Genomic DNA, 25,598 nt, shown 5'->3' with positions numbered 1-25,598 from the left:
TTTCGCTTTCCAGGTGTCTGTATTGGCCGCCTGGGGGCGTGTTCTTTCAGAAGGAGCAGGCAATCTGTAATAAGGAGTGGGCGGGCCCTAGGTGGAGTAGGCGTGGTATAGGTTAAAGAGTGAGGAGGCGTGCCGCTAGTAGGAATGTGCCTCTACTGAGCGGCTTAGGGGCGTGGTACCTGCAGCGGGGCGTGCCTTATGCAGGGGGCAGAGTGAGAGCAAGGGAGAGAGAGGTGACGCAGGAGGGTCCAGCCCAGGAGAGCGGGGAGTGAATTGGAGCTCACGGAGGAGCGCTGGGTTGTCGCAGGGAGAGCTAAGAGGCTTGTGCACTGGCAACATGAACCGGGGGCACCGGGCGGCGGGTACCAGCAGCAGGTCCCTGGGTACTGTAGAGGTGAAGAGCAAGGTGAGTACCCGGGGAGAGACCCAGGGGAGGGGGCAGCGCTGCACCTGCTAGCCCCCCCCCCCTCCTGAGAATAGAACTTTCTGTACATGCAGTGGCCCCTGCCGGGAAATTCCTACACAGCCGAGCAGAACGTACTGTGCATTTATATTATATATATATATATATATATATATATACGGTATATACCTGCCCGATCTGTCTCATTTCAGCTCTCATGTCTGTAAGGAAGGCCCGTCCTTAGTGCCCATACAGGGGCCGATAGGTTATTTATGTTTGGTGTGTGTGTATGTCGCTCTATAAAAAATATATATTTTTTATAATATTTTTATTTTACATGTGTAAAATTTGTACTGGCATATGATTACAATTTCCATTATAAGCAGAATGGTGTGTGTTGTATTGCTATTACAATAATTACAGTTGTATGGTCTACTGTGCTCAACAAGTTGTATGTACCCACACCTGCAGGTATAGTAGGGAGAGATGGTGCCTATAGTAGCAGTGGGGGGATAATAGCCTCTGGGAAGGGACTGGGGCTGTGGGATAGCAGGTATAGTAGGGAGAGATGGTGCCTATAGTAGCAGTGGGGGGATAATAGCCTCTGGGAAGGGACTGTGGCTGTGGGATAGCAGGTATAGTAGGGAGAGATGGTGCCTATAGTAGCAGTGGGGGGATAATAGCCTCTGGGAAGGGACTGGGGCTGTGGGATAGCAGGTATAGTAGGGAGAGATGGTGCCAATAGTAGCAGTGGGATAATAGCCTCTGGGAAGGGACTGGGGCTGTGGGATAGCAGGTATAGTAGGGAGAGATGGTGCCTATAGTAGCAGTGGGGGGATAATAGCCTCTGGGAAGGGACTGTGGCTGTGGGATAGCAGGTATAGTAGGGAGAGATGGTGCCTATAGTAGCAGTGGGGGGATAATAGCCTCTGGGATGGGACTGTGGCTGTGGGATAGCAGGTATAGTAGGGAGAGATGGTGCCTATAGTAGCAGTGGGGGGATAATAGCCTCTGGGAAGGGACTGGGGCTGTGGGATAGCAGGTATAGTAGGGAGAGATGGTGCCTATAGTAGCAGTGGGGGGATAATAGCCTCTGGGAAGGGACTGGGGCTGTGGGATAGCAGGTATAGTAGGGAGAGATGGTGCCTATAGTAGCAGTGGGGGGATAATAGCCTCTGGGAAGGGACTGGGGCTGTGGGATAGCAGGTATAGTAGGGAGAGATGGTGCCTATAGTAGCAGTGGGGGGATAATAGCCTCTGGGAAGGGACTGTGGCTGTGGGATAGCAGGTATAGTAGGGAGAGATGGTGCCTATAGTAGCAGTGGGGGGATAATAGCCTCTGGGAAGGGACTGGGGCTGTGGGATAGCAGGTATAGTAGGGAGAGATGGTGCCAATAGTAGCAGTGGGATAATAGCCTCTGGGAAGGGACTGGGGCTGTGGGATAGCAGGTATAGTAGGGAGAGATGGTGCCTATAGTAGCAGTGGGGGGATAATAGCCTCTGGGAAGGGACTGTGGCTGTGGGATAGCAGGTATAGTAGGGAGAGATGGTGCCTATAGTAGCAGTGGGGGGATAATAGCCTCTGGGATGGGACTGTGGCTGTGGATAGCAGGTATAGTAGGGAGAGATGGTGCCTATAGTAGCAGTGGGGGGATAATAGCCTCTGGGAAGGGACTGGGGCTGTGGATAGCAGGTATAGTAGGGAGAGATGGTGCCTATAGTAGCAGTGGGGGGATAATAGCCTCTGGGAAGGGACTGGGGCTGTGGGATAGCAGGTATAGTAGGGAGAGATGGTGCCTATAGTAGCAGTGGGGGGATAATAGCCTCTGGGAAGGGACTGGGGCTGTGGGATAGCAGGTATAGTAGGGAGAGATGGTGCCTATAGTAGCAGTGGGGGGATAATAGCCTCTGGGAAGGGACTGGGACTGTGGGATAGCAGGTATAGTAGGGAGAGATGGTGCCTATAGTAGCAGTGGGGGGATAATAGCCTCTGGGAAGGGACTGGGGCTGTGGGATAGCAGGTATAGTAGGGAGAGATGGTGCCTATAGTAGCAGTGGGATAATAGCCTCTGGGAAGGGACTGGGGCTGTGGGATAGCAGGTATAGTAGGGAGAGATGGTGCCTATGTATGTATGTATAACTTTATTTATAAAGCACCACAAGGGTACGCAGCGCTGTACAATCACCAGATACAGTTCTGGACAAGCCCTCTCCACATTTGGGTCTGCAAAATCTGGAGACTTTCTGTACTATATTATCTTACATCAGTGATTGCTGGACTTATTCAGTTCTACTCCCCTTAGAGGTCTCACATTTGCCCTTGGCCCCACATTAGCCAATAACAAAGTTACAAACACAGGAACAATTTCTGTATCCACCATTAAGTCAACTAGAATATCTATAGTAGCAGTGGGGGGATAATAGCCTCCAGGAAGGGACTGTGGCTGTGGGGTAACAGGTATAGTAGGAGGAGATAGAGATTACAGCAGTGGGGATTATAAAGTAATAAAAATAATAAAGCTTCATATTTCCATTACCTTCCAAAGGGGCTTCTAACTCTCTTTGACCTACGACATTATGGTTTTATTATTCTAGATCAATATATCCATAGGTGCCCATAACCTGTTCCCTCCAAGCACACCTGGCATTGCAATGTACTTGTAGTGGTTTTGGTGTGTTTACTGTATGTACAGTATTCATGGGCTGATCTACCTGTGGATTTAGGGTGTGTCTCTGTTGCATAATACCTTCATTTTAGTTCTCTAGTTTATTATTGCCGGTACACTAATTATAGAACTTGTGGTGAACTGTAGTTTAGAAACCACATTTTTGTACCGGGCATGAATACGTTTTGTTGCCCTGGAGCCCAGCACTTCTAATGCCTGTCCTGTGGAGCTGACAGGGAGTTGATGAGCCTTGTATTTCTGAAACTGGTGACTTGCCAGCATTCTGCTCTCCCCACAATAGAAGTTGCGGCTGATTTCTTTTGATCCGCAAAACCCTCTAGTTTCGCCCACTCCCCCCGTGATTGTGTGGCAAGATGTGTATTGAGCATTTCCTCCCACTTGCTGTTCTTGTTGGTTGGTTGGTTAAACCAGTTCTTCCAATTGTCCTTTGCGTGGTTAAGGCAGCAGAAATTCTTCTACCTATGACACAGGCTAAAGGTGACGTAGACATTGTTTTTCCTATGAATTCATCTTCTAGTTATTTCTGTATAAACCAGCATGCACGGGCGCTAATCATCCCCAGCTGTCCCATCAGGTCCGGTGCAGATCCTGCTAGTGATACCGGCCTGTAAACCAGTTCCCAGTCGGCGTTATCTTCACTGTATTCTATAATTTCAACCATTTTAAAACTGTTCCTCTAATATTGCTGGCTGCCCATTGGTCACAGCTATAGCAGAAACCCTTCGACGCGCACTGAGATCAATTAGACTTTAATACCAAAAGTGCTATAAATGTAGGACTTTGATGCTGGAATTGCTTTTTTATTGCTGCTGAGAATTTTTATACCATGCAACGTAAGACGTTCAGCCGATTTTAACTGGCATAATAACCACACGGATTATCGACCCGATGTTTAACCTAACCACCCGATCATTGATTTCTCAGTAAAGGAAGGCATATAGCATTTTTTATTTGGGCATAAGCAGTCCAGTGTTTGAAGTAATTATCTTAATTGTAAGCTCAGTGACCGGTACATCCTTCCCTATTTACTTCTGTATTCTGTGTATGTACCGGTTATATTTTCAGTGCAGCATTTTATGAAATACCTCTCATTCTGCCTGTTTCTAAGTGTTAAAGCTTCCTCCTAGGATCGCTTCCCCTAGTGGGAGCACAAGGCTCCACGTTTGCAAACAGCACTGAACCGTATGGTCTCTGTAATGACTGTCAAAACACCGTGATATATAAAAACAAACAAGAACAGTGGGAGTCACGGCCCTGGTAGGAATTGTTACACACTGTAATAGCTGATACAACACAGGGGGACAAAAACATCACAAGAAGATACATTGACACAGTCAGCAAAGGGGAATTATTACAAGGTGATACATTGAAGCAGCTGTTAAAAGTTTGATACATTGCCTCTAGAGACAAGGCTGTGCCACATCTTCCTTGTAAATATTTACATTACAGTGATCATAGTGGTAAGGATTTGGATATACGGATGTTTCTATACATGAACATCTCTGTGTATTTGTATTTATACATATGGGTAAAAGGTGCCATATTGTTTCCCTTAGACAGTACAGTATGAGGGTACAGCTTATTGTGTGCCCAGAACATTCCTTCTCTGTATATTTGTATTTATACATATGGGAGGGAGTTGCCATATTGTTTCCCTTAGACAGTACAGTATGAGGGTACAGCTTATTGTGTGCCCAGAACATTCCTTCTCTGTATATTTGTATTTATACATATGGGAGGGAGATGCCATAGTGTTTCCCTTAGACAGTACAGTATGAGGGTACAGCTTATTGTGTGCCCAGAACATTCCTTCTCTGTATATTTGTATTTATACATATGGGTGAGAGGTGCCATAGTGTTTCCCTTAGACAGTACAGTATGCCACACCACACCAGCCATCTGTGTCAAAATCCCTGGGCCGACTTTTTTTGTTTTTTGGTACCCCGGGCTGGTGCGGTTTTCTCCTAACAGGGGTAAAACGTAATCGATTAAAGTCACTTGGGGGTGCCTAGCATTTTGGCATCCATGTTGGAGTGCCGTCCATTTTCATTGTATGTATTACATTTTTTTGTTGTTTGATTTTTAACGGAATGCAGCTTTCACACACACACGCACATAAATAATATAATTTTTTTTCCCTAAAACATATATATTAGGGATGCACCAAATCAATTATTTTTGAGTTTGGCTGAATGCAGAATCGTTGTGAGAGATTTGTCCGAATACCGAACCAATCAGAAGGGTTACATAGAAGCCCTTATGCTTACATTTGTTTTTCTACTTTTCAGTTTCGGCAGACACTTGGATTAGGCTGAATCCCGAACTGAATCCTGGATTTGGTGCATCCATAATAAAAATAAATAAATAAATAAAATATATATATATACACGAACACACATTCCTTAAATGGTATTCAAGACAGGGGGGCTATTTCATTCATTTTGCCCTGCATATTTGGGCTATTAAACCAAAAAATATAGTGCTCAAAATGTCATAAAAACTTCAACCAACCCATGCACCATTGCACCATTGACTGAAGCGTGGAACTTAGAAGTGATTGTATATTAATATGAATTCTAAACCTTTAATATGACAAAATATGAGACACAATTAAAGCTTGTGTTTTATAATAAGAGGAAGTCATTACGCAAGGACCGGATCCCTTTTATTGGAAAAAGATGTCTTCATATTGATGTCATTGGCATGAATTGATGCTGATGTGTTGCTAAGCTTTGATTGGAATGTGCTGGTATCACTTTAAAGCCAGTTTGAACCTTACCCCCTACCTCTCTCCTGCTATACATAGGAATGTATCTGAAATTCCTGTTGGTTTAGTGACAGTCACATACCAAGAGCTCCTTAAAGTATAAGCCGCCCTAGAAGGTGTTTTTAGACCCCCCCCCCAGCTTTTGTAGTTCAAGCAGCCACATGGTTTGGCTAAGCATAAATTAAATAAACATAATTTTCTCCCTTTCTTTCTTCCCTCAAAGGGAACTCTGTACGTTTTTTTTTTGTTCTTGTAATTAAATGAATTGTAGATGCTGTCTTTTTCCGATACGCTGAACACTGTAATTAAATGAGCACAGTTCAGAAAGGTTATTTATAATAACTCGGAGCAGTAGTGCCTCTGTCGTGTGGTGTAAATGGATCCAAGCAAGTACAAGTGCAGGATCTGTTATGTAGAAAGTTCCAAAATATGGGAGCACCAAGTTACTTTTTGGTTGACTTTTTTTTTTCTATAATATGCTCAAATTATAGAAAGACCCCCTTATGCAGAAACCTCAGATAATAGATCCTGTACCATTGACCTGTAGAATTTAACTAAGGTCAACATGCGTTTATAACCACAGTCTCCTATTTGCCTTTTAACAGCACAGTTTAGCATAAGTAATACCATTTTTTGGGTGTAAAAGGTCTCTGCAGACCCAGATTATGAACAGCCTGAAATGGCCGACCAGTTTGGATAGGTATCAGTCAGCTTATTTGGCAACTTCACCACTTCATGAGTGGATCTTAAGGTGTATGACCTGCTTCATTGGTGGGTGCATGGTGCTTTACTGCCTGTCATAAAATGAACAAAAATGAACAAAAATGTAGTATTTTGCTGTAACCATGGATGGCCATCCCTCCATACACACAATCATACCTATTAGGTAAACAGAGAGTTCTGGGGAGGTGTGTTCCCGGTAGCTTAAGTGCCCTCTCCCGCCCAAAAGGGCTTCAGAGTGTGTTTCCAGGCTCCTAAACGGTTAAACTGGAGGCTTTCTGAAGTGACCTCTCTGTATGTGAAAGGATCTGCAAGTAAATCTTATCAAGGCATCTCACTTGAGACTCTGTGAATACCAAGTGGTGTTTGTCGTGCTACTGACTCAGCCTGCAGGTATTGTGCTTCTTATTACGTACAAGGTGTTTCTCAACCTTCTCTACTGACCCCTTAGTCATTGCTAGGTGTGTCTCTAATAGCCTGGAAATATGCCGAAAGTGTGAGCAATGTTCCTGGTAGTGTTTGTGTTGCCATCACTCTGGAGGATTGGATTCTTTATTAAGTGCCATAAAAGTTATCCAAAATAAAACTGACGATTAACTGCTTCCACTACAGAACTTATGGCCCTGTCCCAACAAACTGGCTGGGAGTTCATTTATAGCCACATGACTGTTCCTATAAGGAAGCAGTTGAAATTGTTGCCCATTGAGTGTTATATCATAATGTGCTTTATTTGTCTCCATTTAACAAGGAATTCTTCGTCAACCTTGTGTGGGTCAAAAAAAAATAGTCCTTATTTTGTAGTAAATGCTATATTTTGTAATAATTGCTAAATATTGCTATATTTGCTACAAATATTTTCTTTAATTATCTGTGTTCCAGTTTGGGGCAGAATTCCGGCGCTTTGCATTGGAAAAGACAAAACCGGGAAAATTTGAAGAATTCTATGGATTACTCCAGCACGTGCACAAAATCCCAAACGTGGAAGTATTGGTGGGCTACGCCGATATTCACGGGGACTTATTGCCGATCAACAATGATGACAATTATCTTAAAGCAATAACGACTGCAAGCCCCTTGCTCCGGATATTTTTGCAAAGAAAAGGTAAGGCGGAAGCAGCAACATGAGACAAAAAGAACCTCAAGGTCCAGTTTTCTCCTTAGACTTTAAAAACTTGATCACAGTCAGGTAGGGAGTGGCAGATGGGCCAAAATCCTAATTTTAGGCACTCCTACTGAGACCTGAGACCTGTTTTTAGGGATGGCCGCCGTATATTTGTAAACTGTGAAGGACTGAAGCAGCCTAATTGCTTCAAAGGTCCAAACGAGACATATGCTTGAGTTATTATAGTAATCCACTGATAATGAGTCTGCTGCTTTGGGAGATTAGCTTGGTACATCTGGTTCAGTTGTCACTTGCAGACTATCCTTCCTTGTATAGTTGTGCTGCTCTCTGACCTCTGAACCTGAACACACTCCCAAGTCCAATTTATGCCTATGGGAGGCAGCTGAAACTGGCGATGTTTATAAATACAGTGTTACAAGACTAAGGAATAGGAGTTTGTTTTGTCTTTGTGTCCTATCCATTCTTCTAAAGTGGACATAAACCTGAGCCTTGCTTGGCCCTGTTTGTATGGCTATTTGTGCTTATTTTCTGCACATTAATGTATTTATTTTTTTAGTGCAATTTTTACATTGCACCAATGCAATGCAGTAGCTAGGGGTGCATCGGCATCCTCTGGAATACCCCCCATCTGCATGTCATTTTTGCAAGCTAAGGAGCACTGGGAGCCCTGTATAGGCAGTTGTTATATACAGGGGAATCCCTTGTGTCTAAATCGGGTACAAGGTGCAAAACTCAGGTAGCACCCCATAGTAACACATAGGCAAATACTTTATGGATGGACCTCAAGTGGAGCACTTTCCTACCCCTTAGGCCTATCCTTAATAAATAAGCCCTGTATTTTCTGGCGTAAGGTTCTGTGCTGGAGGCAGAGATTTCCTACAATGTTAAAGACTGGAGAACCTGTAGTTTGCATTAGGCCTCTGGTACTTGCACCCCTCACCAAAATCCTTATAGCTTGTTACTAAGTAACAAACACAGGCAAAGTATTTCACCAGATCTCCTTAGCTGCTATACAAAGGATTAATAACTCTCTCTGCTCTCCCCATTCCACTCCCTGTTCTCTCTCTCTCTGCATCCCCCTCATATTACATAGGCTGAGTGCGTCAGTCCTGGTCTTATACCACCATCCCTTTCTATCTCATTTAACCCTGTGAATGCTAACATTCACCTGTTTGGATCTACAGCCTCTGCAGAGGCTCAGTGGTTATTAGTGCCCTTGCTGCTTTTCATAACCTTGTTTCTGTCCAGACATGCCGGCTTTGGCCCTGCAGAAAATGTCGCCCCCATACTGACTCTCCATAACGTAGCCCCTTGACATATGTAGCAAAAAATACAGCTGAAGAAAGAACTATAGGATGACCAATCGGATCTCTGATTATTTTTACAGCACTGTCAGCGCAGTGGGAAGCGGAGGGCATAAGCCAGATGACTGTTTTGCTTATGTGTTAAGAAACATTACAAAGAAGCATGTAATCAGCTATGTAGCTTTTCAGTTTTGCTTAGTGGGCCGGAGCAGATCTCCCACACACTCCGCATACCTAACCACATTCACTGCTCAGGAACTTGGTGCTTTCTACTCTGTTGGGGTTTGGATTTTTCAACTTTTTTTTTTTTTAATACTTTTAAAGAGATAATGCCTAATTATTTCACTTTTCTTTTACTTAGCCTCCTTTTTGCATACACCATATAGTTCTTCTAAAAATCTATATTGTTGAAAGCTGCACTTTTCAGTGAAAACACCAGTAAATATGTAGTACTGGTGCACTTGTTGTTAGGCCAGTCAGGACCTGGTGCCAACTAAAATGGACTTTAGACTAATCTGTGTTAGAAAGCAGTAAAGTAAGAATGATTCTGCCCCTAGAGTAAAAAGTGCACTTTAGTCCAGCTAATAAACAGTTACCCCATTTAGCCTTTAGCATGGGCTTCTGGGGAGCAAATACACACTCTCCCTCTATAATAAATTAACCATAAAGCCTGTATTTGGTAGCCTAATATGGACTGGCAGACTACAAGAGGCTCTGTTTAGCAGTACACATTCCCCCATATGTGATAAAAGGCACTAAGTTACTGCTTGCAGTAACCCCCATATGTATTAAAAAGGTACTGGGTTACTGCTGCTAAGCAAACTTTGTGCCTTTAATTATATAACCCCCCTGGTCTTTATGACTCCCAAATGTGCCTCCAAGTCAGAAATTCATAAATGAGCACCTGCTTTGAAGCCACTGGGAGGAACATCAAAGGGGTTGGGGAGCCACATGTTACTCACAAGCCACTGCTTGGGGATCAGTGCCTTACTGTAAATGATAAGGATATTAGAAGTCACTGAGGGGTTCTGTGCCCATATAAAGGCACAAGGCTGCAGGCTGAGTTATACAGGGAACTCTAAATATCACTTGTGTATTATAAGAGATAATGTACCCCCTACTGTAAATGATAAGGATATTAGAAGTCACTGAGGGGTTCTGTGACCATATAAAGGTACAAGGCTGCAGGCTGAGTTATACAGGGAACTCTAAATATCACTTGTGTATTATAAGAGATAATGTACCCCCTACTGTAAATGATAAGGATATTAGCAGTCACTGAGGGGTTCTGTGACTATATAAAGGCACAAGGCTGCAGGCTGAGTTATACAGGAACTCTAAATATCACTTGTGTATTATAAGAGATAATGTACCCCCTACTGTAAATGATAAGGATATTAGAAGTCACTGAGGGGTTCTGTGACTATATAAAGGTACAAGGCTGCAGGCTGAGTTATACAGGGAACTCATGTATTATAATGGTATTTCAGAGCAATATACATTGTGTAGGGAGTTTGTTTATTGCAGAATAAGGAGGATTAGAACAACCCTGCAGAAACCCCCCTCCAGTCACAAGGCCAGGCTATAGTAGGTCTTGGCTAAGGACAATTCCTGTAAACACCTTTTTTCCACCATAGGTCTGCATTAAATACATTTTACATTTAGCATTGTATACATCTATTTGTTAGAGCAGACCTGGGATGTCAGGTTCTCTGGTGCACTCTAGGAGGCCCAGGCCAACACAAAAGCACAGGCCATGGGTGACGAGTGACCAAGGAGAAAAGGGAATCCTCTTCTTATTACTTAATTATCTGCTAAGTAGGCTTTTGTTTTGTAGGCTTGGGAGTCTGATGATGGGGGCCAGGCGAGCCGGTCGCTCATTTATATTCCAGCCCCATTGCAGCGCAGTTTGTATAATTAGACTGAAACGCCTCAATGCCTTCATTGTGTACGCATGCAGGTCTTTTGTAATCTACATCTCCTTTTCTTATCTGCTGCCTTGTCAGTTCCCTGAAATCCCTCGCAGCGAGTAATGAGGCCCCCGCTTCCCTGCACAAATACCAGATTCGCCATGTGCTCTCATCACTGAATGCCCATTATTAGGGAAAGAGGTGACTTGGGCAAGGAAAACAAAGTGCCGTATTTATGGAACCTGTTAATATTGCCGCCAGTCTGTTTCCCCTGTGTGTGATATATAGAAATAATGTAATTGTGGATTTTATGTAAAGTAAAGGGAAAGAAAATGTCTTATAACCTAGTAGCCAAGGCTGAGAAAATAACACCAAGTTCAGTTATAAAAAACTTACCAAATAAACTGGGAAAACATTGTGTCTGAGCACTTGGCTACACATAGTGTTTTTCTCCTGATAGTCAGGGAGAGGAGTATAAATATTTCAGCGTATTCCCTGTTCTGTCCGGGTCTGAAAGGCCAAGTATTTCCAACAGAAACAAGATGAGCTAAAGGTACAGCCCCCTTGTTCCCACCAGCAGTCAGAGCTGCCGTGATCAAGGGCTGACACTTTTTTTTTTATTGTGTTCTAGTGGCTTTAGCTGATTTCTCTTACTATTGTAGTTTCTTTCATCCTTACCCCCTTCCCAAAGATTGAGCCAGTGCTCCCTGTGAGTTCTGTTTATACAGGGGAATCCCTATGCTGCCATAGTTTTATGGTATCTCTATGTACAGGCTATGAGCAAACTTAGGGGGCTGTTCCTGCTGAATTGTGCTTAGTACAGGGGAATCCCTATGCTGCCATAGTTTTATGTTATCTCTCTGTACAGGCTATGAGCAAACTTAGGGGGCTGAATGGTTTTATGGTATCTCTCTGTACAGGCTATGAGCAAACTTAGGGGGCTGTTCCTGCTGAATTGTGCTTAGTACAGGGGAATACTTATGCTGCCATAGTTTTATGGTATCTCTCTGTACAAGCTATGAGCAAACTTAGGGGGCTGTTCCTGCTGAATTGTGCTTAGTACAGGGGAATACCGACCTGCTCACAGTAATACTAGACAGCACCCTTTGGGTTAAGGTGGCCATACATGGGTTGATTCTAGCTGCCAATAACTGTCCTTTAGACCGATTGGGCAGCTTATCTGCCCGTGTATGGGCACAAACAGCGGGCCTCCCTGAGGGAGGAATCCCTATGCTGCCATTGCTTACTGTTATCTCTGTGTACAGGCTATGAGCAAACTTGGGGGGGGGACTGTTCTTGCAAAATTGTGCTGAGCATTACCTATGCTGCAGTGTAGCCATCACAGTGTGTGTGTACAATTGCCCGATTGTTTCGGTTGATAACTTGCCTTGTGTTTGCTTATTGGGCAAAGTCATTCTTTAACCTCTACGATAAAATGAAATATCTGCAGACATCAATGGAACAGCACCCCTGCTGGCCAGGTTATGACAATGTGCAAATGTTTGGCTTTACACAGCAATAATTTTTTAACACAGCCACCCGAAAACATGATAGTTACTCTAGGTTTTACTGCAAGGAATCCCGCTTGCAACTTAATTATTAATTTATTTTTGCCAAAGGCATTTCCATGGGAAATCTATCCCAGGTGGAGCATCTGGCAATACAATGTGAAACAGAAAGCCAGGTCCAGTTTCCTTATTGGGCGTGATTGTCCTGGTTGGGAAGGTTATTGCAGCGCAGGTGGAAGGACACACATTGTGTTTGGTATCATCTGACTGATAAGTTTATGTGCTGTTGAAAGAAAACAAGCACTGAGATCAGATGGAAAGACCTGCTAATACCCTGGAGGTCAGACCTGCCCTTTAAAGGAGAACTAAACCCTAACAATAGATATAGCTGAAAATGCCATATTTTATATACTGAACTTACTGCACCGGCCTAAAGTTTTAGCATCTTTATAGCAGCAATGATCCAGGTCACAGATCTGCCCTGCTAAACATATGTCGGGGAAAGTAACCAAGTGCTTATAGCTGGCAAATAGTCTTACAGCTCTGCATATCATAGAGCACCCGCAAACTATGCAGCGGCAGCTAGATTGAACATTAACCACTAGCAGTTACAGTACTCCTAATAACCTCTAACACCGCAATACATGGATTTAAGGTCCTGTAGAAAGTGCATTATATCACTCCCTTGCTGAGATCTATCTACAGTATAATATATCACTTTGAATTGGAATCCGACAGGGGAGTATTGATTAAAACGTCAGTACTGCACCGGGCACTTATGAGCAGATGAATGGGGGGCAATTGTGAGTTCTTGTACCCTTCTCACAGCCTGTGTGCCATTACCCAAAAGTATGTAGCTGTATTCTTGCTGCTCATTGGGCAGACAAAGAGGTGTCAATAATCCCTTGCTCTCTGGTACCTTGTATTTATCAAGTAGCCACACCTTGGTTGGTAAATACTACTGGGCATTGGCAGTGTACGTCTGGAGGCACTTTCAGTAATAAACATGCCCCACTTCTAACCTTGTCATATTTGCTCTTTGTATTGGGGACTGTGTCCCCAGCAGCCCCAGGTTCAGGCCTGGACTGGCAAATGCCAAAGGGGCTACTGTAAAATGCTATAGAAAGTCACTATTTGGTAAGCTGATGGGGGTGCTGTTTGGGCCTCTTTGTTCGTAGAAGGCCAGGGCCTATTTTGACTCCCAGTCCAGGTTACTCAGATAAGGAATGGAGACCGCAGAGGGTTACTTAGTGTCCATCTCCTTATCGAGCCGCAAATAAATGGAAGATAAATAAAAGATGAAGTGGGGACGGGCAGCTGCTGCCATGTTTCCCTGATCAGAACAATAAAGGATTGGGAAACTTTACACTCTTCTCTTTCCTGAGCACTGTCCAAACCACAGAATGTTAACCGAATAGCAATGGCCTCTTGGGTTATCAAGTAACGGCACCAAGCTGCCAATTGCGGGGCCCTAGATCTGCTGTCTGTAATCCCTGTTCTTAGTACTGTGAGGACCTAGGGTGAAGACACACAGAGCTACTAGTAGCAGCTACTAGTCGTGGCTACTAAAATAGACAATGCTGATCATTTACTGATAACTGTCTCTTTATGTGTTTTAGCAGAGGCAATTTTCAATATTGGCAGGGTATTTTCTGGAGTTTAGTAGCCATGAAAAAGTAGCTGCTACTAGTAGCTCAGTGTGTCTTATACACCCTTATACATAAGGTTTAACTTCCATTTATATTTCCAGTGGTGGGTGTAGGGCAACCCTATGTCCTGTAGATAGCAGGGACCTGTATAGTCTTGTGTATGTAGCACAATAGATTCTGCAGAGATCAGGTAATAATCTCCTTCTGTTCCTCTTTCATTGGAAATATATTTTCTAGTATAAAGAAGTTGCTGATTCTGCCACCTTACCTGTTAATATTTGACTTCTTGTTAGGACTCCATGGTGGCTTAATCATCTATTAACCTGCTGTTTAGAACTTGCTTGAAATTAGGGAAGAATTTACCTTTTCAGTTCTTAGGTCTGTGGGACATCTGACTATCATTGTGCCCAGTATGCCCCTATCACCCTGTCATTGGTTTGCACAAAGCTATATAGATAGACATGTATGACACACAGCTGCTAAATGGAGAATTATAAATTCACTAGATAAATGATTGGTATTGTAAAAATATTTCCACTAAATCTGCACATAAAAAAACCTTTAACGTGGTGTCACATGCAAGGGGAAATGAGAACGTGAACTGCTGGAAATTGCACATGCTTCAGAACCACAAATCCCAGCACCTCAAATCATCCCCTAATTTTCCTACTGGCTGCACCCCCTTGGCTCATAACAAGGTTACAGATATATAGAAACATTGGGGTAACAGTCACCCTGCTATAGTTCCAGGGGTACCCCGGGCACAAATAAGCACTCACCCCAAATCTCCCCCTAACTGGCCTTCAGGCTGGGCCCCCTTAGCTCATAACAAGGTTACAGATATATAGAAACATTGGGGTAACAGTCACCCTGCTATAGTTCCAGGGGTACCCAGGGCACAAATAAGCACTCACCCCAAATCTCCCCCTAACTGGCCTTCAGGCTGGGCCCCCTTATATAGAAACATTTGGGTAACGGCCACATTGCTGGGCCCCCTACCACTATATTTGCCCACTTTGGTGTTGGGCCTACTTCACAGATAAAGTTTGTGCTTAGTGCTTAAATTGCAAAACTTTTAGTGCACTCTGCAATCTGCTGAACACTACCCTTTTTAATAAACAGTCGGCACTGGCTGCACAATAATGCTTAGTACAAAGGCATGCATTGTTCTGTGCCCAGGTAATGGAGAGCACAGAAACCAGTGCTCAGAAGATGCACATCTTAGAAATGGTTTAATAATTTTTCTTGGCTGCTCCTTAGCTGTCATGATAAAGGGTATATAAGGATAAGGACACTACTGTATAACTGCAGCCTTGTGCCTTTATATGGGCACAGAACCCCTCAGTGACTGCTAATATCCTTATCGTTTACAGTAGGGGGTACATTATCCCTTATAATACATGAGTGATACTCAGAGTTCCCTGTATAACTCAGCCTGCAGCCTTGTGCCTTTATATGGTAACAGAACCCCTCAGTGACTTCTAATATCCTTATCATTTACAGTAGGGGGTACATTATCCCTTATAATACATGAGTGATACTCAGAGTTCCCTGTATAACTCAGCCTGCAGCCTTGTGCCTTTATATGGGCACAGAACCCCTCAGTGACTTCTAATATCCTTATCATTTACAGTAGGGGGTACATTATCCCTTATAATACATGAGTGATACTCAGAGTTCCCTGTATAACTCAGCCTGCAGCCTTGTGCCTTTATATGGGCACAGAACCCCTCAGTGACTGCTAATATGCTTATATTTCCCAGATATGGTAGAGCCCCTGTAACTGTTCGACGGAATGCTAAAGGGTGTGTAACTGAGCTAAGAAAAAAACTTACTTTTAAATTGCAACACATTTTTTGAGAACTATGGCTCTGTGTGTATTTAGAACTCACATTTCCAGTTTTGTCTAAGTACCAAAGAAAAGAAAACTTTTCTATTTAAATGAAAAAAAAAAAAAAAACACACCTGTACTTGCGTAAATCTGCATTTTTATTATGGTACATGATTGTTTATTATGAAGGCAGCGATTATTGTCTAAAGCCGCCGTGGTGTGCAGTTTCAGGTAATAATCTTCCATGCACAGCAACCCACTGCACTTCCCAATCAAGCTAATGGGAAGTGATCCATGGCAGGCAGAGGGTGTTCTGACTGCTGCTACACGGTATATGTCATTTATCTATCTATCCCTTAAGGGATCATATTTCAAGAGTCCAACTTAAGTACCTTTTATTGTTTCTGTTAATAATAGATTTTTCAGCAGGGATCTTAGTCTGGTGCACATAAGCACCTACAGTACCTTTATTCACTGGGCCTGGGCTTTGTGTTAGTGGAAAATATGTTTCACAGGCAAACACACCTTAACTCCTCTGTGTGTCCTAGTTCTGCTGAATTGTGCTTAGTACAGGGGAATCCCTATGCTGCCATAGTTTTATGGTATCTCTCTGTACAGGCTATGAGCAAACTTAGGGGGCTGTTCCTGCTGAATTGTGCTTAGTACAGGGGAATCCCTATGTGCCATAGTTTTATGGTATCTCTCTGTACAGGCTATGAGCAAACTTAGGGGGCTGTTCCTGCTGCATTGTGCTTAGTACAGGGTAATCCCTATGCTGCCATAGTTTTATGGTATCTCTCTGTACAGGCTATGAGCAAACATAGGGGGCTGTTCCTGCTGAATTGTGCTTAGTACAGGGGAATCCCTATGCTGCCATAGTTTTATGGTATCTCTCTGTACAGGCTATGAGCAAACTTAGGGGCTGTTCCTGCTGAATTGTGCTTAGTACAGGGGAATCCCTATGCTGCCATAGTTTTATGGTATCTCTCTGTACAGGCTATGAGCAAACTTGGGGGGCCATTCCTGCTGTATTGTGCTTAGTACAATTGAATACCAACCTGCCCCCAGTAATACTAGACAGCACCATTTGGGTTAAGGTGGCCATACACTGGTCAATTCTAGCTGTCGATAACTGTCCTTTTTGGGCAGCTTATTTGTACTTGTATGGGCAGAAACGACGTGCTTCCCTGACCTCCTGAAATCAGGCAGGTTTGATTTTTCCTTCAGATCGGGACCCGCCATTTTAATTTGATCGTTTGGCCCTAGGCCCAACCCGTAGGTGGGGATATCGGGAGAAGATTGTGTGCAGTGCTGTTAGTGGGTTAGGCACTGGCACTATATGGTACAATTGGCATGTAAGGGTAATACCCCAGGCAAACAAGCATGTGAGCAACTGCACCTTCTTTATTGTTACAGATAGGCACGTATATAAGGGATGCCATTAGAGAACACAGCTGAGCAGGCTGGCAGCCAGTAATCTCAGAGGTACACAAGCGGGCAATGCACCCAGGAAATGAGTATATTGCTGGCACGGCCTCCTTATCCCTTCGGCACCTTTTGTTTGCTGAATCAGCTTCTTCTGATCCCGAGAAGTGGGGCCCTGGGAGCCGAATGTATGGAGCCCACGTGCTTGTCTGCAGATCAGGCTTAGAGCGCTGGTTAGTGAATTTATTAGCAGCTGTCACAGCGCCAGCCAGTTTAGTGGATTTAAAACGTTGTGGAATGTCCGGTTCCAAGCACCGGCTAGTACCTGCAGGGAGTGGGGGTCAGTGGTAGAACTCATTTCCAATTTGTAACCATCCCACTCCTCCTCTAATGCTTTATGTGCTGTGTAAACACTAGAGCAATCTACCTTTCCAAAGGGAAATTTGCCCTTTTGTTTAAGTAGGGGTTAATGTTTCCATAAAGTTCACCTTTAAATTAACCCTTAGTTGCACATGTATGTTGTACATATGGACACAGTCTAAGCATTTCAGTTGAACTTTATGATTTTATTATGTTTTTGCATGACTAGTATTTCTAATGTGAAGTGAATATGTTCTCTGTATTGGTTTCCAGGGTCAGTGATCCCACCAACCAGACACTGACTGTGAGGATTTAGTGTAACTGTTAGATTTCATTGCTTATATTTTTATTCAGACCCTAACTGCTGTCTGGCTGCTTGGGTAATTAGGTTCTAGCAAGTGGGTCGCAGTTAATATTTCAAGCCTTAGCTGCAGAAAGAAAAAAATAAAGCAAATAATTGAAACCCCATAATAGACTAATTGCTTACACCCTTACGCTACTATTGTGTACTTCATATTAAATATTAATTTCAAAATGTACAGCTTATTGTGTGCCCAGAACATTCCTTCTCTGTATATTTGTATTTATACATATGGGAGGGAGCTGCCATAGTGTTTCCCTTAGACAGTACAGTATGAGGGTACAGCTTATTGTGTGCCCAGAACATTCCTTCTCTGTATATTTGTATTTATACATATGGGAGGGAGGTGCCATAGTGTTTCCCTTAGACAGTACAGTATGAGGGTACAGCTTATTGTGTGCCCAGAACATTCCTTCTCTGTATATTTGTATTTATACATATGGGAGGGAGGTGCCATATTGTTTCCCTTAGACAGTACAGTATGAGGGTATAGCTTATTGTGTGCCCAGAACATTCCTTCTCTGTATATTTGTATTTATACATATGGAGGGAGGTGCCATATTGTTTCCCTTAGACAGTACAGTATGAGGGTATAGCTTATTGTGTGCCCAGAACATTCCTTCTCTGTATATTTGTATTTATACATATGGGAGGGAGGTGCCATATTGTTTCCCTTAGACAGTACAGTATGAGGGTATAGCTTATTGTGTGCTCAGAACATTCCTTCTCTGTATATTTGTATTTATACATATGGGAGGGAGCTGCCATAGTGTTTCCCTTAGACAGTACAGTATGAGGGTACAGCTTATTGTGTGCCCAGAACATTCCTTCTCTGTATATTTGTATTTATACATATGGGAGGGAGGTGCCATATTGTTTCCCTTAGACAGTACAGTATGAGGGTATAGCTTATTGTGTGCCCAGAACATTCCTTCTCTGTATATTTGTATTTATACATATGGGAGGGAGGTGCCATAGTGTTTCCCTTAGACAGTACATTATGAGGGTACAGCTTATTGTGTGCCCAGAACATTCCTTCTCTGTTTTATACTTTATACATATAGGAGGGAGGTGCCATATATTGGGGTAAAAATGTCATTTTCTAGTCAGTATAGACTCTGTGGTACCTAAGCAGTTAAGCTCATTTCTCTCAGTCTGTGCCGGAATCATTTGGACAGATAATTCTGTTGATGAGGAAGGGGATTTTCCTATGCGATACCCTGAATAAAAGCCTCCATTGTTACCTGGGAACGAGTAATTTTCTAGAACAGCAATGCGCCTTTTCTTGTAGAAGTGGATTAATATTTCACTATATGATCCTCCCTTATTAAGAGGTTCGAGCTTATTACAATGTTTTAATTCAGCGTATAAAACAGGCAGATGCCGTAACTTTGTGCGTTTGATTCCTGATCTTCCCAAGAACCTGCCCGGCAGTCTCATAGAGACTAAATCAAAACGTTCTCCCCATACACTCACCGGCAGCTTATATAAACTCAGTACTCCCGGCAGGTGTGCCGCCCCATTAGTAATAGCCCTCTCTCATCCCTCTCTCCTTACAATGCTTGTTCCAGATTCCATGGATAGTTCTCATTCCTTTAATCCCGTATCTAGTGGATCCTGTCAGCAGCTCCCTGGAGTCAAACTTAATTTAATTACAATTTAAAAAAAAAAAAAAAAAAAAATCTGCTGCCAAATTTTTAAATAACAAAAGAATCTTTCCTGTCAGTGAGACAGTGGGACCCAGACTAAAGGCCCCCATACACGGGCCGATTGTAGCTGCCGATATCGGTCCCTCGAACTGATTCGGCAGCTTATCGGCCCATGTAGGGGCAGAAACAAGGGGCCTGCCCCAGAGCCAAACGATCAAATTATTATTTATTTTTTTTTACCTAAACACTCCCCGATATCGCCCACCCGTAGGTGGGGGATATCGGGTGAAGATCCGCTCGCTTGGCGAAATCGACAAGTGAGCGGATCTGCTCGTGTATGGGCTCCTTTATTCCTAAACACCTACTCATCCCAAATTATTTTTTTTTTAGGATATGCAAGATTAGTATTTGTAAATTGGATTCCTGAGGGCTAAGTTCACCGGAAATCTGCCAGCATAATAAATAGAAGGGGAATTCTAAGCAGTATACAGTCAGATTTGACTGTTTGGAAGCTAACCAGGTGGCTTCAGATACACTGTGCAGGAGTCAGACTGAGCAGTAAAGGGAATATAAATAGCCAGGCAGATAATTCTATAGATATTTACAAATAACTGTGTACAGGTATGGGACCCATTATCCAGAATGCTCGGGACCTGGGGTTTGCCGGATAAGGCGTCTTTCCGTAATTTGGATCTCCTACCTTATGTCTACTAATAAAATTATTTAAACAGTAATTAAACCCAATAGAATTGTTTTACATCTAATAAGGGTTAATTATATCTTAGTTTGGATCAAATACAGGTACTGTTTTATTATTACAGAGAAAAGGGAATCATTTAACCATTAAATAAACCCAATAGGGCTGTTCTGCCCCCAATAAGGGGTAATTATATCTTAGTTTGGATCAAATACAGGTACTGTTTTATTATTACAGAGAAAAGGGAATCATTTAACCATTAAATAAACCCAATAGGACTGTTCTGCCCCAATAAGGGGTAATTATATCTTAGTTGGGATCAAGTACAGGTACTGTTTTATTATTACAGAGAAAAGGGAATCATTTAACCATTAAATAAACCCAATAGGGCTGTTCTGCCCCCAATAAGGGGTAATTATATCTTAGTTGGGATCAAGTACAGGTACTGTTTTATTATTACAGAGAAAAAGGAAATCAGTTTTAAATGTCTGAATTATTTGATTAAAATGGAGTCTATGGGAGACAGGCTTTCTGTAATTCGGACCTTTCTGGATAATTGGTTTCTGGATAAGAGGTCCGATACCTGTATAAGGTGCATGTAACACAGTGCAGGCTTCTGGTGCCTAAAAGGAAGGGCAATAGAAACAATTGGTAATAGAGAAAGAACAGCTGTATAGATAACCACGAGTGCAAGTCGGCATCCTAGAAATTCCCAAAATATATGTGGGCTGCATAGAATGAATAGGAACAGCAGCAATTGGCTGTATTGCTGGCATCTCCATAAGTACAACTCGTCCATAGGGATACAGTACAATAGCTGTATATGTTTCATCTCATGAATACATAGGGGGCAGGACATTCATATACACATACAAAGGATTCACTGTGCCCAGTACCACTTAGCTATATACCTAATTAATTTCCTGCATCATTATAATTAAACAATGCTTAGCCCTGAATAGAGTGATTTCTGTTTATGAAGCTTTTTATTTATTTATTTTTTTGTGCATGACTGAAATTGCTGTGGTTTGTTGTGTAACGTCTTTAAGTGGTGAGGGTTAAATAAAACTCGTTAGCTGCTCCGTTTCATTTGACTAATGGTTAGAATGAAAAGAAATGTGAAGCAAGATTAATTAATGGTTAGAATGAATGGAAAAAATCTGAAGGAAGTAGAAAGAAAGATGATTGTGTTGAAAGTTTGAATCCTTTTGTTGTGCTATTTCGTTTAGCAGCTCAGATTAAGACCTGAGTAGTTGTACAGTAGATTCCTGCTACACATGGTACAATTCGATTGCACTGCCCATGGGCAAGTGTGTCACGTGTGATTGTGCCAGTGTGTTGCTAGTTAGACTCATACGACCCAGAGAAGCTGTTTGGGCAACAATCCAGGGCTCCTGGGATTGTACAACTACTCTTCCTCAAGTGTCCCACTGAATAGAAAGGTTTGAATGAATGAATGTGAGCCATTGTGCACTTGCATTAATTGTTTGTTATCACATGGGAAGTGACGTCCTTCTAATTGTGTTCCTTTCTTTGTATCTACAGAGGAGGCCGACTACAGTGCGTTTGGCACGGACACCTTAACCAAAAAGAGGACTGTTCTTTCAACAGTGTTGCACCCAGAACTTAACAAAAAGAAGCCGCACATAGTTATAAGCATGCCAAAGGATTTCAGGCCTGTTTCATCAATCATAGACGTGGATATCCTTCCTGAAACCCACCGCCGGGTTCGGCTCTACAAACATGGCATGGATAAGCCCCTTGGTTTCTACATACGGGACGGCTCAAGCGTCCGAATGACCCCGCACGGACTGGAGAAAGTGCCTGGGATTTTCATATCGCGGCTTGTACCTGGTGGACTTGCACAGAGCACCGGTTTGCTGGCCGTCAACGACGAGGTTCTTGAAGTCAACGGGATTGAAGTTTCCGGAAAGAGCCTCGACCAAGTTACGGATATGATGATTGCAAACAGTCACAACCTTATTATAACGGTAAGGCCTGCCAACCAGAGGAACAATATTGTCCGAAACAGCCGGAATTCGGGAAGCTCTGGGCAGTCTACCGACAGCAGCACAAGTATGCAGGGCCATGTTACCCCTCAGCAGATTGTGCAGAACTATCTTCCGGAAGACGCCGAGAGCGACGAAGAGGACATTATCATTGAAGAGAATGGTGATCCCCAACAGATTCCCAAAGCCATTCCCACCAGTGAGAGCTTGGAATCCTTAACGCTCATGGAAACGTACCACGATTCATCTCAAAATGGGTACATCCCAACGAACACTTACAGAATGCACCTCAGCACCACTGGGGGCAGCCTGGAGCAACTGGGAAATAACCACGATAAAAAAATCTTCGAAGAAGACGGCACCATTCTTACACTGTGAACTCCTCATTCCCTACTCCCTGGAGATACCACTCGTGTGGTTAACGAATGGCTCATTGGTTGCACATCTACTTTTTTGGTTGTTGATCTGTGTGACAATATTGTAAATGGGAAGAGATCTTTTTAAAAATATTTTAATGTATAGTTTTATTTTTCCCAGGAGATTTTATTTCTTTTGGCACTAAGTATAACCTTTCTTTGGTGTGTAAAATGAAGGAGAAATAACGACCAATGGCATCTGTCCTTTTATATCTTACATTCCATATGCGAACAAAATATCCTGTATCCATCACTTTGTATTGGCATGTAGCGTTCTTAATCCGTGCTCTCGAGATTCCTCTAGACAAGGCGCACAGCACACGTGCGTCGAATCGCTGTCCTATTATCTGTTTTATCGTACGCTGTTAAGGTTTTTATACACGGATTACACGACCCATTGGCGAGCCCTAGGAACGATTCCGCCACTTCACTGTTTAACACCCAAATGTTTGCTCTGGGCTTCTCTAGAATATGCAATTGTGAATCATTTGTAACATTGAAATCTGGAAAATGGCAATGAATTCCCATGTAATTATGGAATGATTCTTGCTGAACCTCTTGGGAATTTGTCAGGTGATAGTGTATGTGTATATATATATATATATATATATATATATATATATATATACACACATATATACAGTCTATGATACCTCCCAACTCCCTTATTGGAAAGGTGGGTACCCAAAGGTGGGATGGATAAGAGGTGGGGATAGGAGTGTCCTCGGCAGATAGGAGGATTGCCTTATAGCCACAAATTTCCTTCTAATTTTGTTTTAAAGATTGGGAGGTGTGATACGGATATACATGCATGCATACATACATACATACAGGTATGGGATCTCTTATCCAGAAACCTCCGAATTACGGAAAGCCTGTCTCCCATAGACTCCATTTTAATCAAATAATTCAGATTTTTAAAAATGATTTCCTTTTTCTCTGTAATAATAAAACAGAACCTTGTAATTGATCCCAACTAAGATATAATTACCCCTTATTGGGGGTAGAACAGCCCTATTGGGTTTATTTAATGGTTAAATGATTCCCTTTTCTCTGTAATAATAAAACAGTACCTGTACTTGATCCCAACTAAGATATAATTACCCCTTATTGGGGCAGAACAGCCCTATTGGGTTTATTTAATGGTTAAATGATTCCCTTTTCTCTGTAATAATAAAACAGTACCTGTACTTGATCCCAACTAAGATATAATTACCCCTTATTGGGGGCAGAACAGCCCTATTGGGTTTATTTAATGGTTAAATGATTCCCTTTTCTCTGTAATAATAAAACAGTACCTGTACTTGATCCCAACTAAGATATAATTACCCCTTATTGGGGCAGAACAGCCCTATTGGGTTTATTTAATGGTTAAATGATTCCCTTTTCTCTGTAATAATAAAACAGTACCTGTACTTGATCCCAACTAAGATATAATTACCCCTTATTGGGGCAGAACAGCCCTATTGGGTTTATTTAATGGTTAAATGATTCCCTTTTCTCTGTAATAATAAAACAGTACCTGTACTTGATCCCAACTAAGATATAAATAATCCTTATTGGGGGCAGAACAATCCTATTGGGTTTAATGTTTTATTGATTTTTTTTAATAGACTTAATGTATGGAGATCCAAATTATGGAAAAACCCCTTATCCGGAATACCCTTGGTCCCGAGCATTCTGGATAATGGATCCTATACCTGTGTGTGTGTATATATTTAAGAGGTGCCGCCTGTCCATATAAGCTTGTTACTTTGTGGTCTGTAGACTGAGTAAGACATAACTTATTGACTGTGTCACATGAATGCTGTTGCTTGAGGATCATTCGCAATAAAACCCAATCATGATGATGACGCAACGATTATATGAAGTTTTAAACTGAATTGTTCAATTTCTTGTGATTTTGTTTAAGCTGGCTGTGATTGGATGGATTCCCCTGCTCGTTATTACATAGCACTTCTGATTGGGCGGGTGGGACGGGAATGAAACCATTGGGTTCTGATGCAGGGCTGAATATGAACACTGTGCTGCTAAACATTTCTATGTACATAGTAGGTACCTAGTGGGGTTTCATGAAAATGTGCACAAATATTTCATCTCAATCCAACAAAAAGGCTATGGGGGAAAAGTATCCCGTCTGTCAGCAGAGTATTACTGAGTATCTCTTCTGTTTTTTATGTATGCAGGGAGCATTTCTTGTTTGCTTATTGGTATTTATTTATAGGGTAGGGTTAGGCAAATAGTTATTCCTCTACAGCGCAGTATGAGCGCGTAGCTTATTGTATGCACCATATTGTTTCCCTCTGCTGTATGATGGGACAGCTCATCACATACACAGGATATATTAATATATGTGTGGGAACTGCCATAATGTTTCTCACAATACTATTATGATGGTATAGCTCATACTGAACTAGAAAAATCAATATGGCATTGCCAAGTCACATAGTTTGAAAAGTAATTTAGAGAGGGGATGTTCTCTGCACACTGTAAATGAATAGCCCTATACTGCACTGTCTAAGGGAAACACTATGGCACCTCCCTCCCATATGTATAAATACAAATATACAGAGAAGGAATGTTCTGGGCACACAATAAGCTGTACCCCCATACTGTACTGTCTAAGGGAAACAATATGGCACCTCCCTCCCATATGTATAAATACAAATATACAGCGAGAGAATGTTCTTGGCACACAATAAGTTGTACCCTCATACTGTACTGTCTAAGGGAAACAATATGGCACCTCCCTCCCATATGTATAAATACAAATATACAG

The 25,598-nt window shown here is 42.4% G+C and overlaps 1 protein-coding gene across 1 annotated transcript; it reads left to right on the top strand.

Annotated features, from left to right (window-relative positions):
- The first annotated feature begins 272 nt into the window (after positions 1–272).
- Positions 273–24,672, top strand: pard6b (par-6 family cell polarity regulator beta). Its single transcript, NM_001128639.1, is given in 4 exon segments — positions 273–406; positions 7,457–7,679; positions 21,940–23,913; positions 24,141–24,672. Coding segments are annotated over 3 exon segments (1,134 nt in total). The 5' UTR covers positions 273–337; the 3' UTR covers positions 22,782–23,913; positions 24,141–24,672.
- The last annotated feature ends 926 nt before the right edge of the window (positions 24,673–25,598 follow it).

This window comes from Xenopus tropicalis, chromosome 10 (assembly GCF_000004195.4).
Source record: "Xenopus tropicalis strain Nigerian chromosome 10, UCB_Xtro_10.0, whole genome shotgun sequence".
NCBI classification, from domain to species: Eukaryota; Metazoa; Chordata; class Amphibia; order Anura; family Pipidae; genus Xenopus; species Xenopus tropicalis.
The sequence above is the reverse complement of the archived record's forward strand: the minus strand, read 5'-3'. Positions and strand labels throughout refer to the sequence as shown.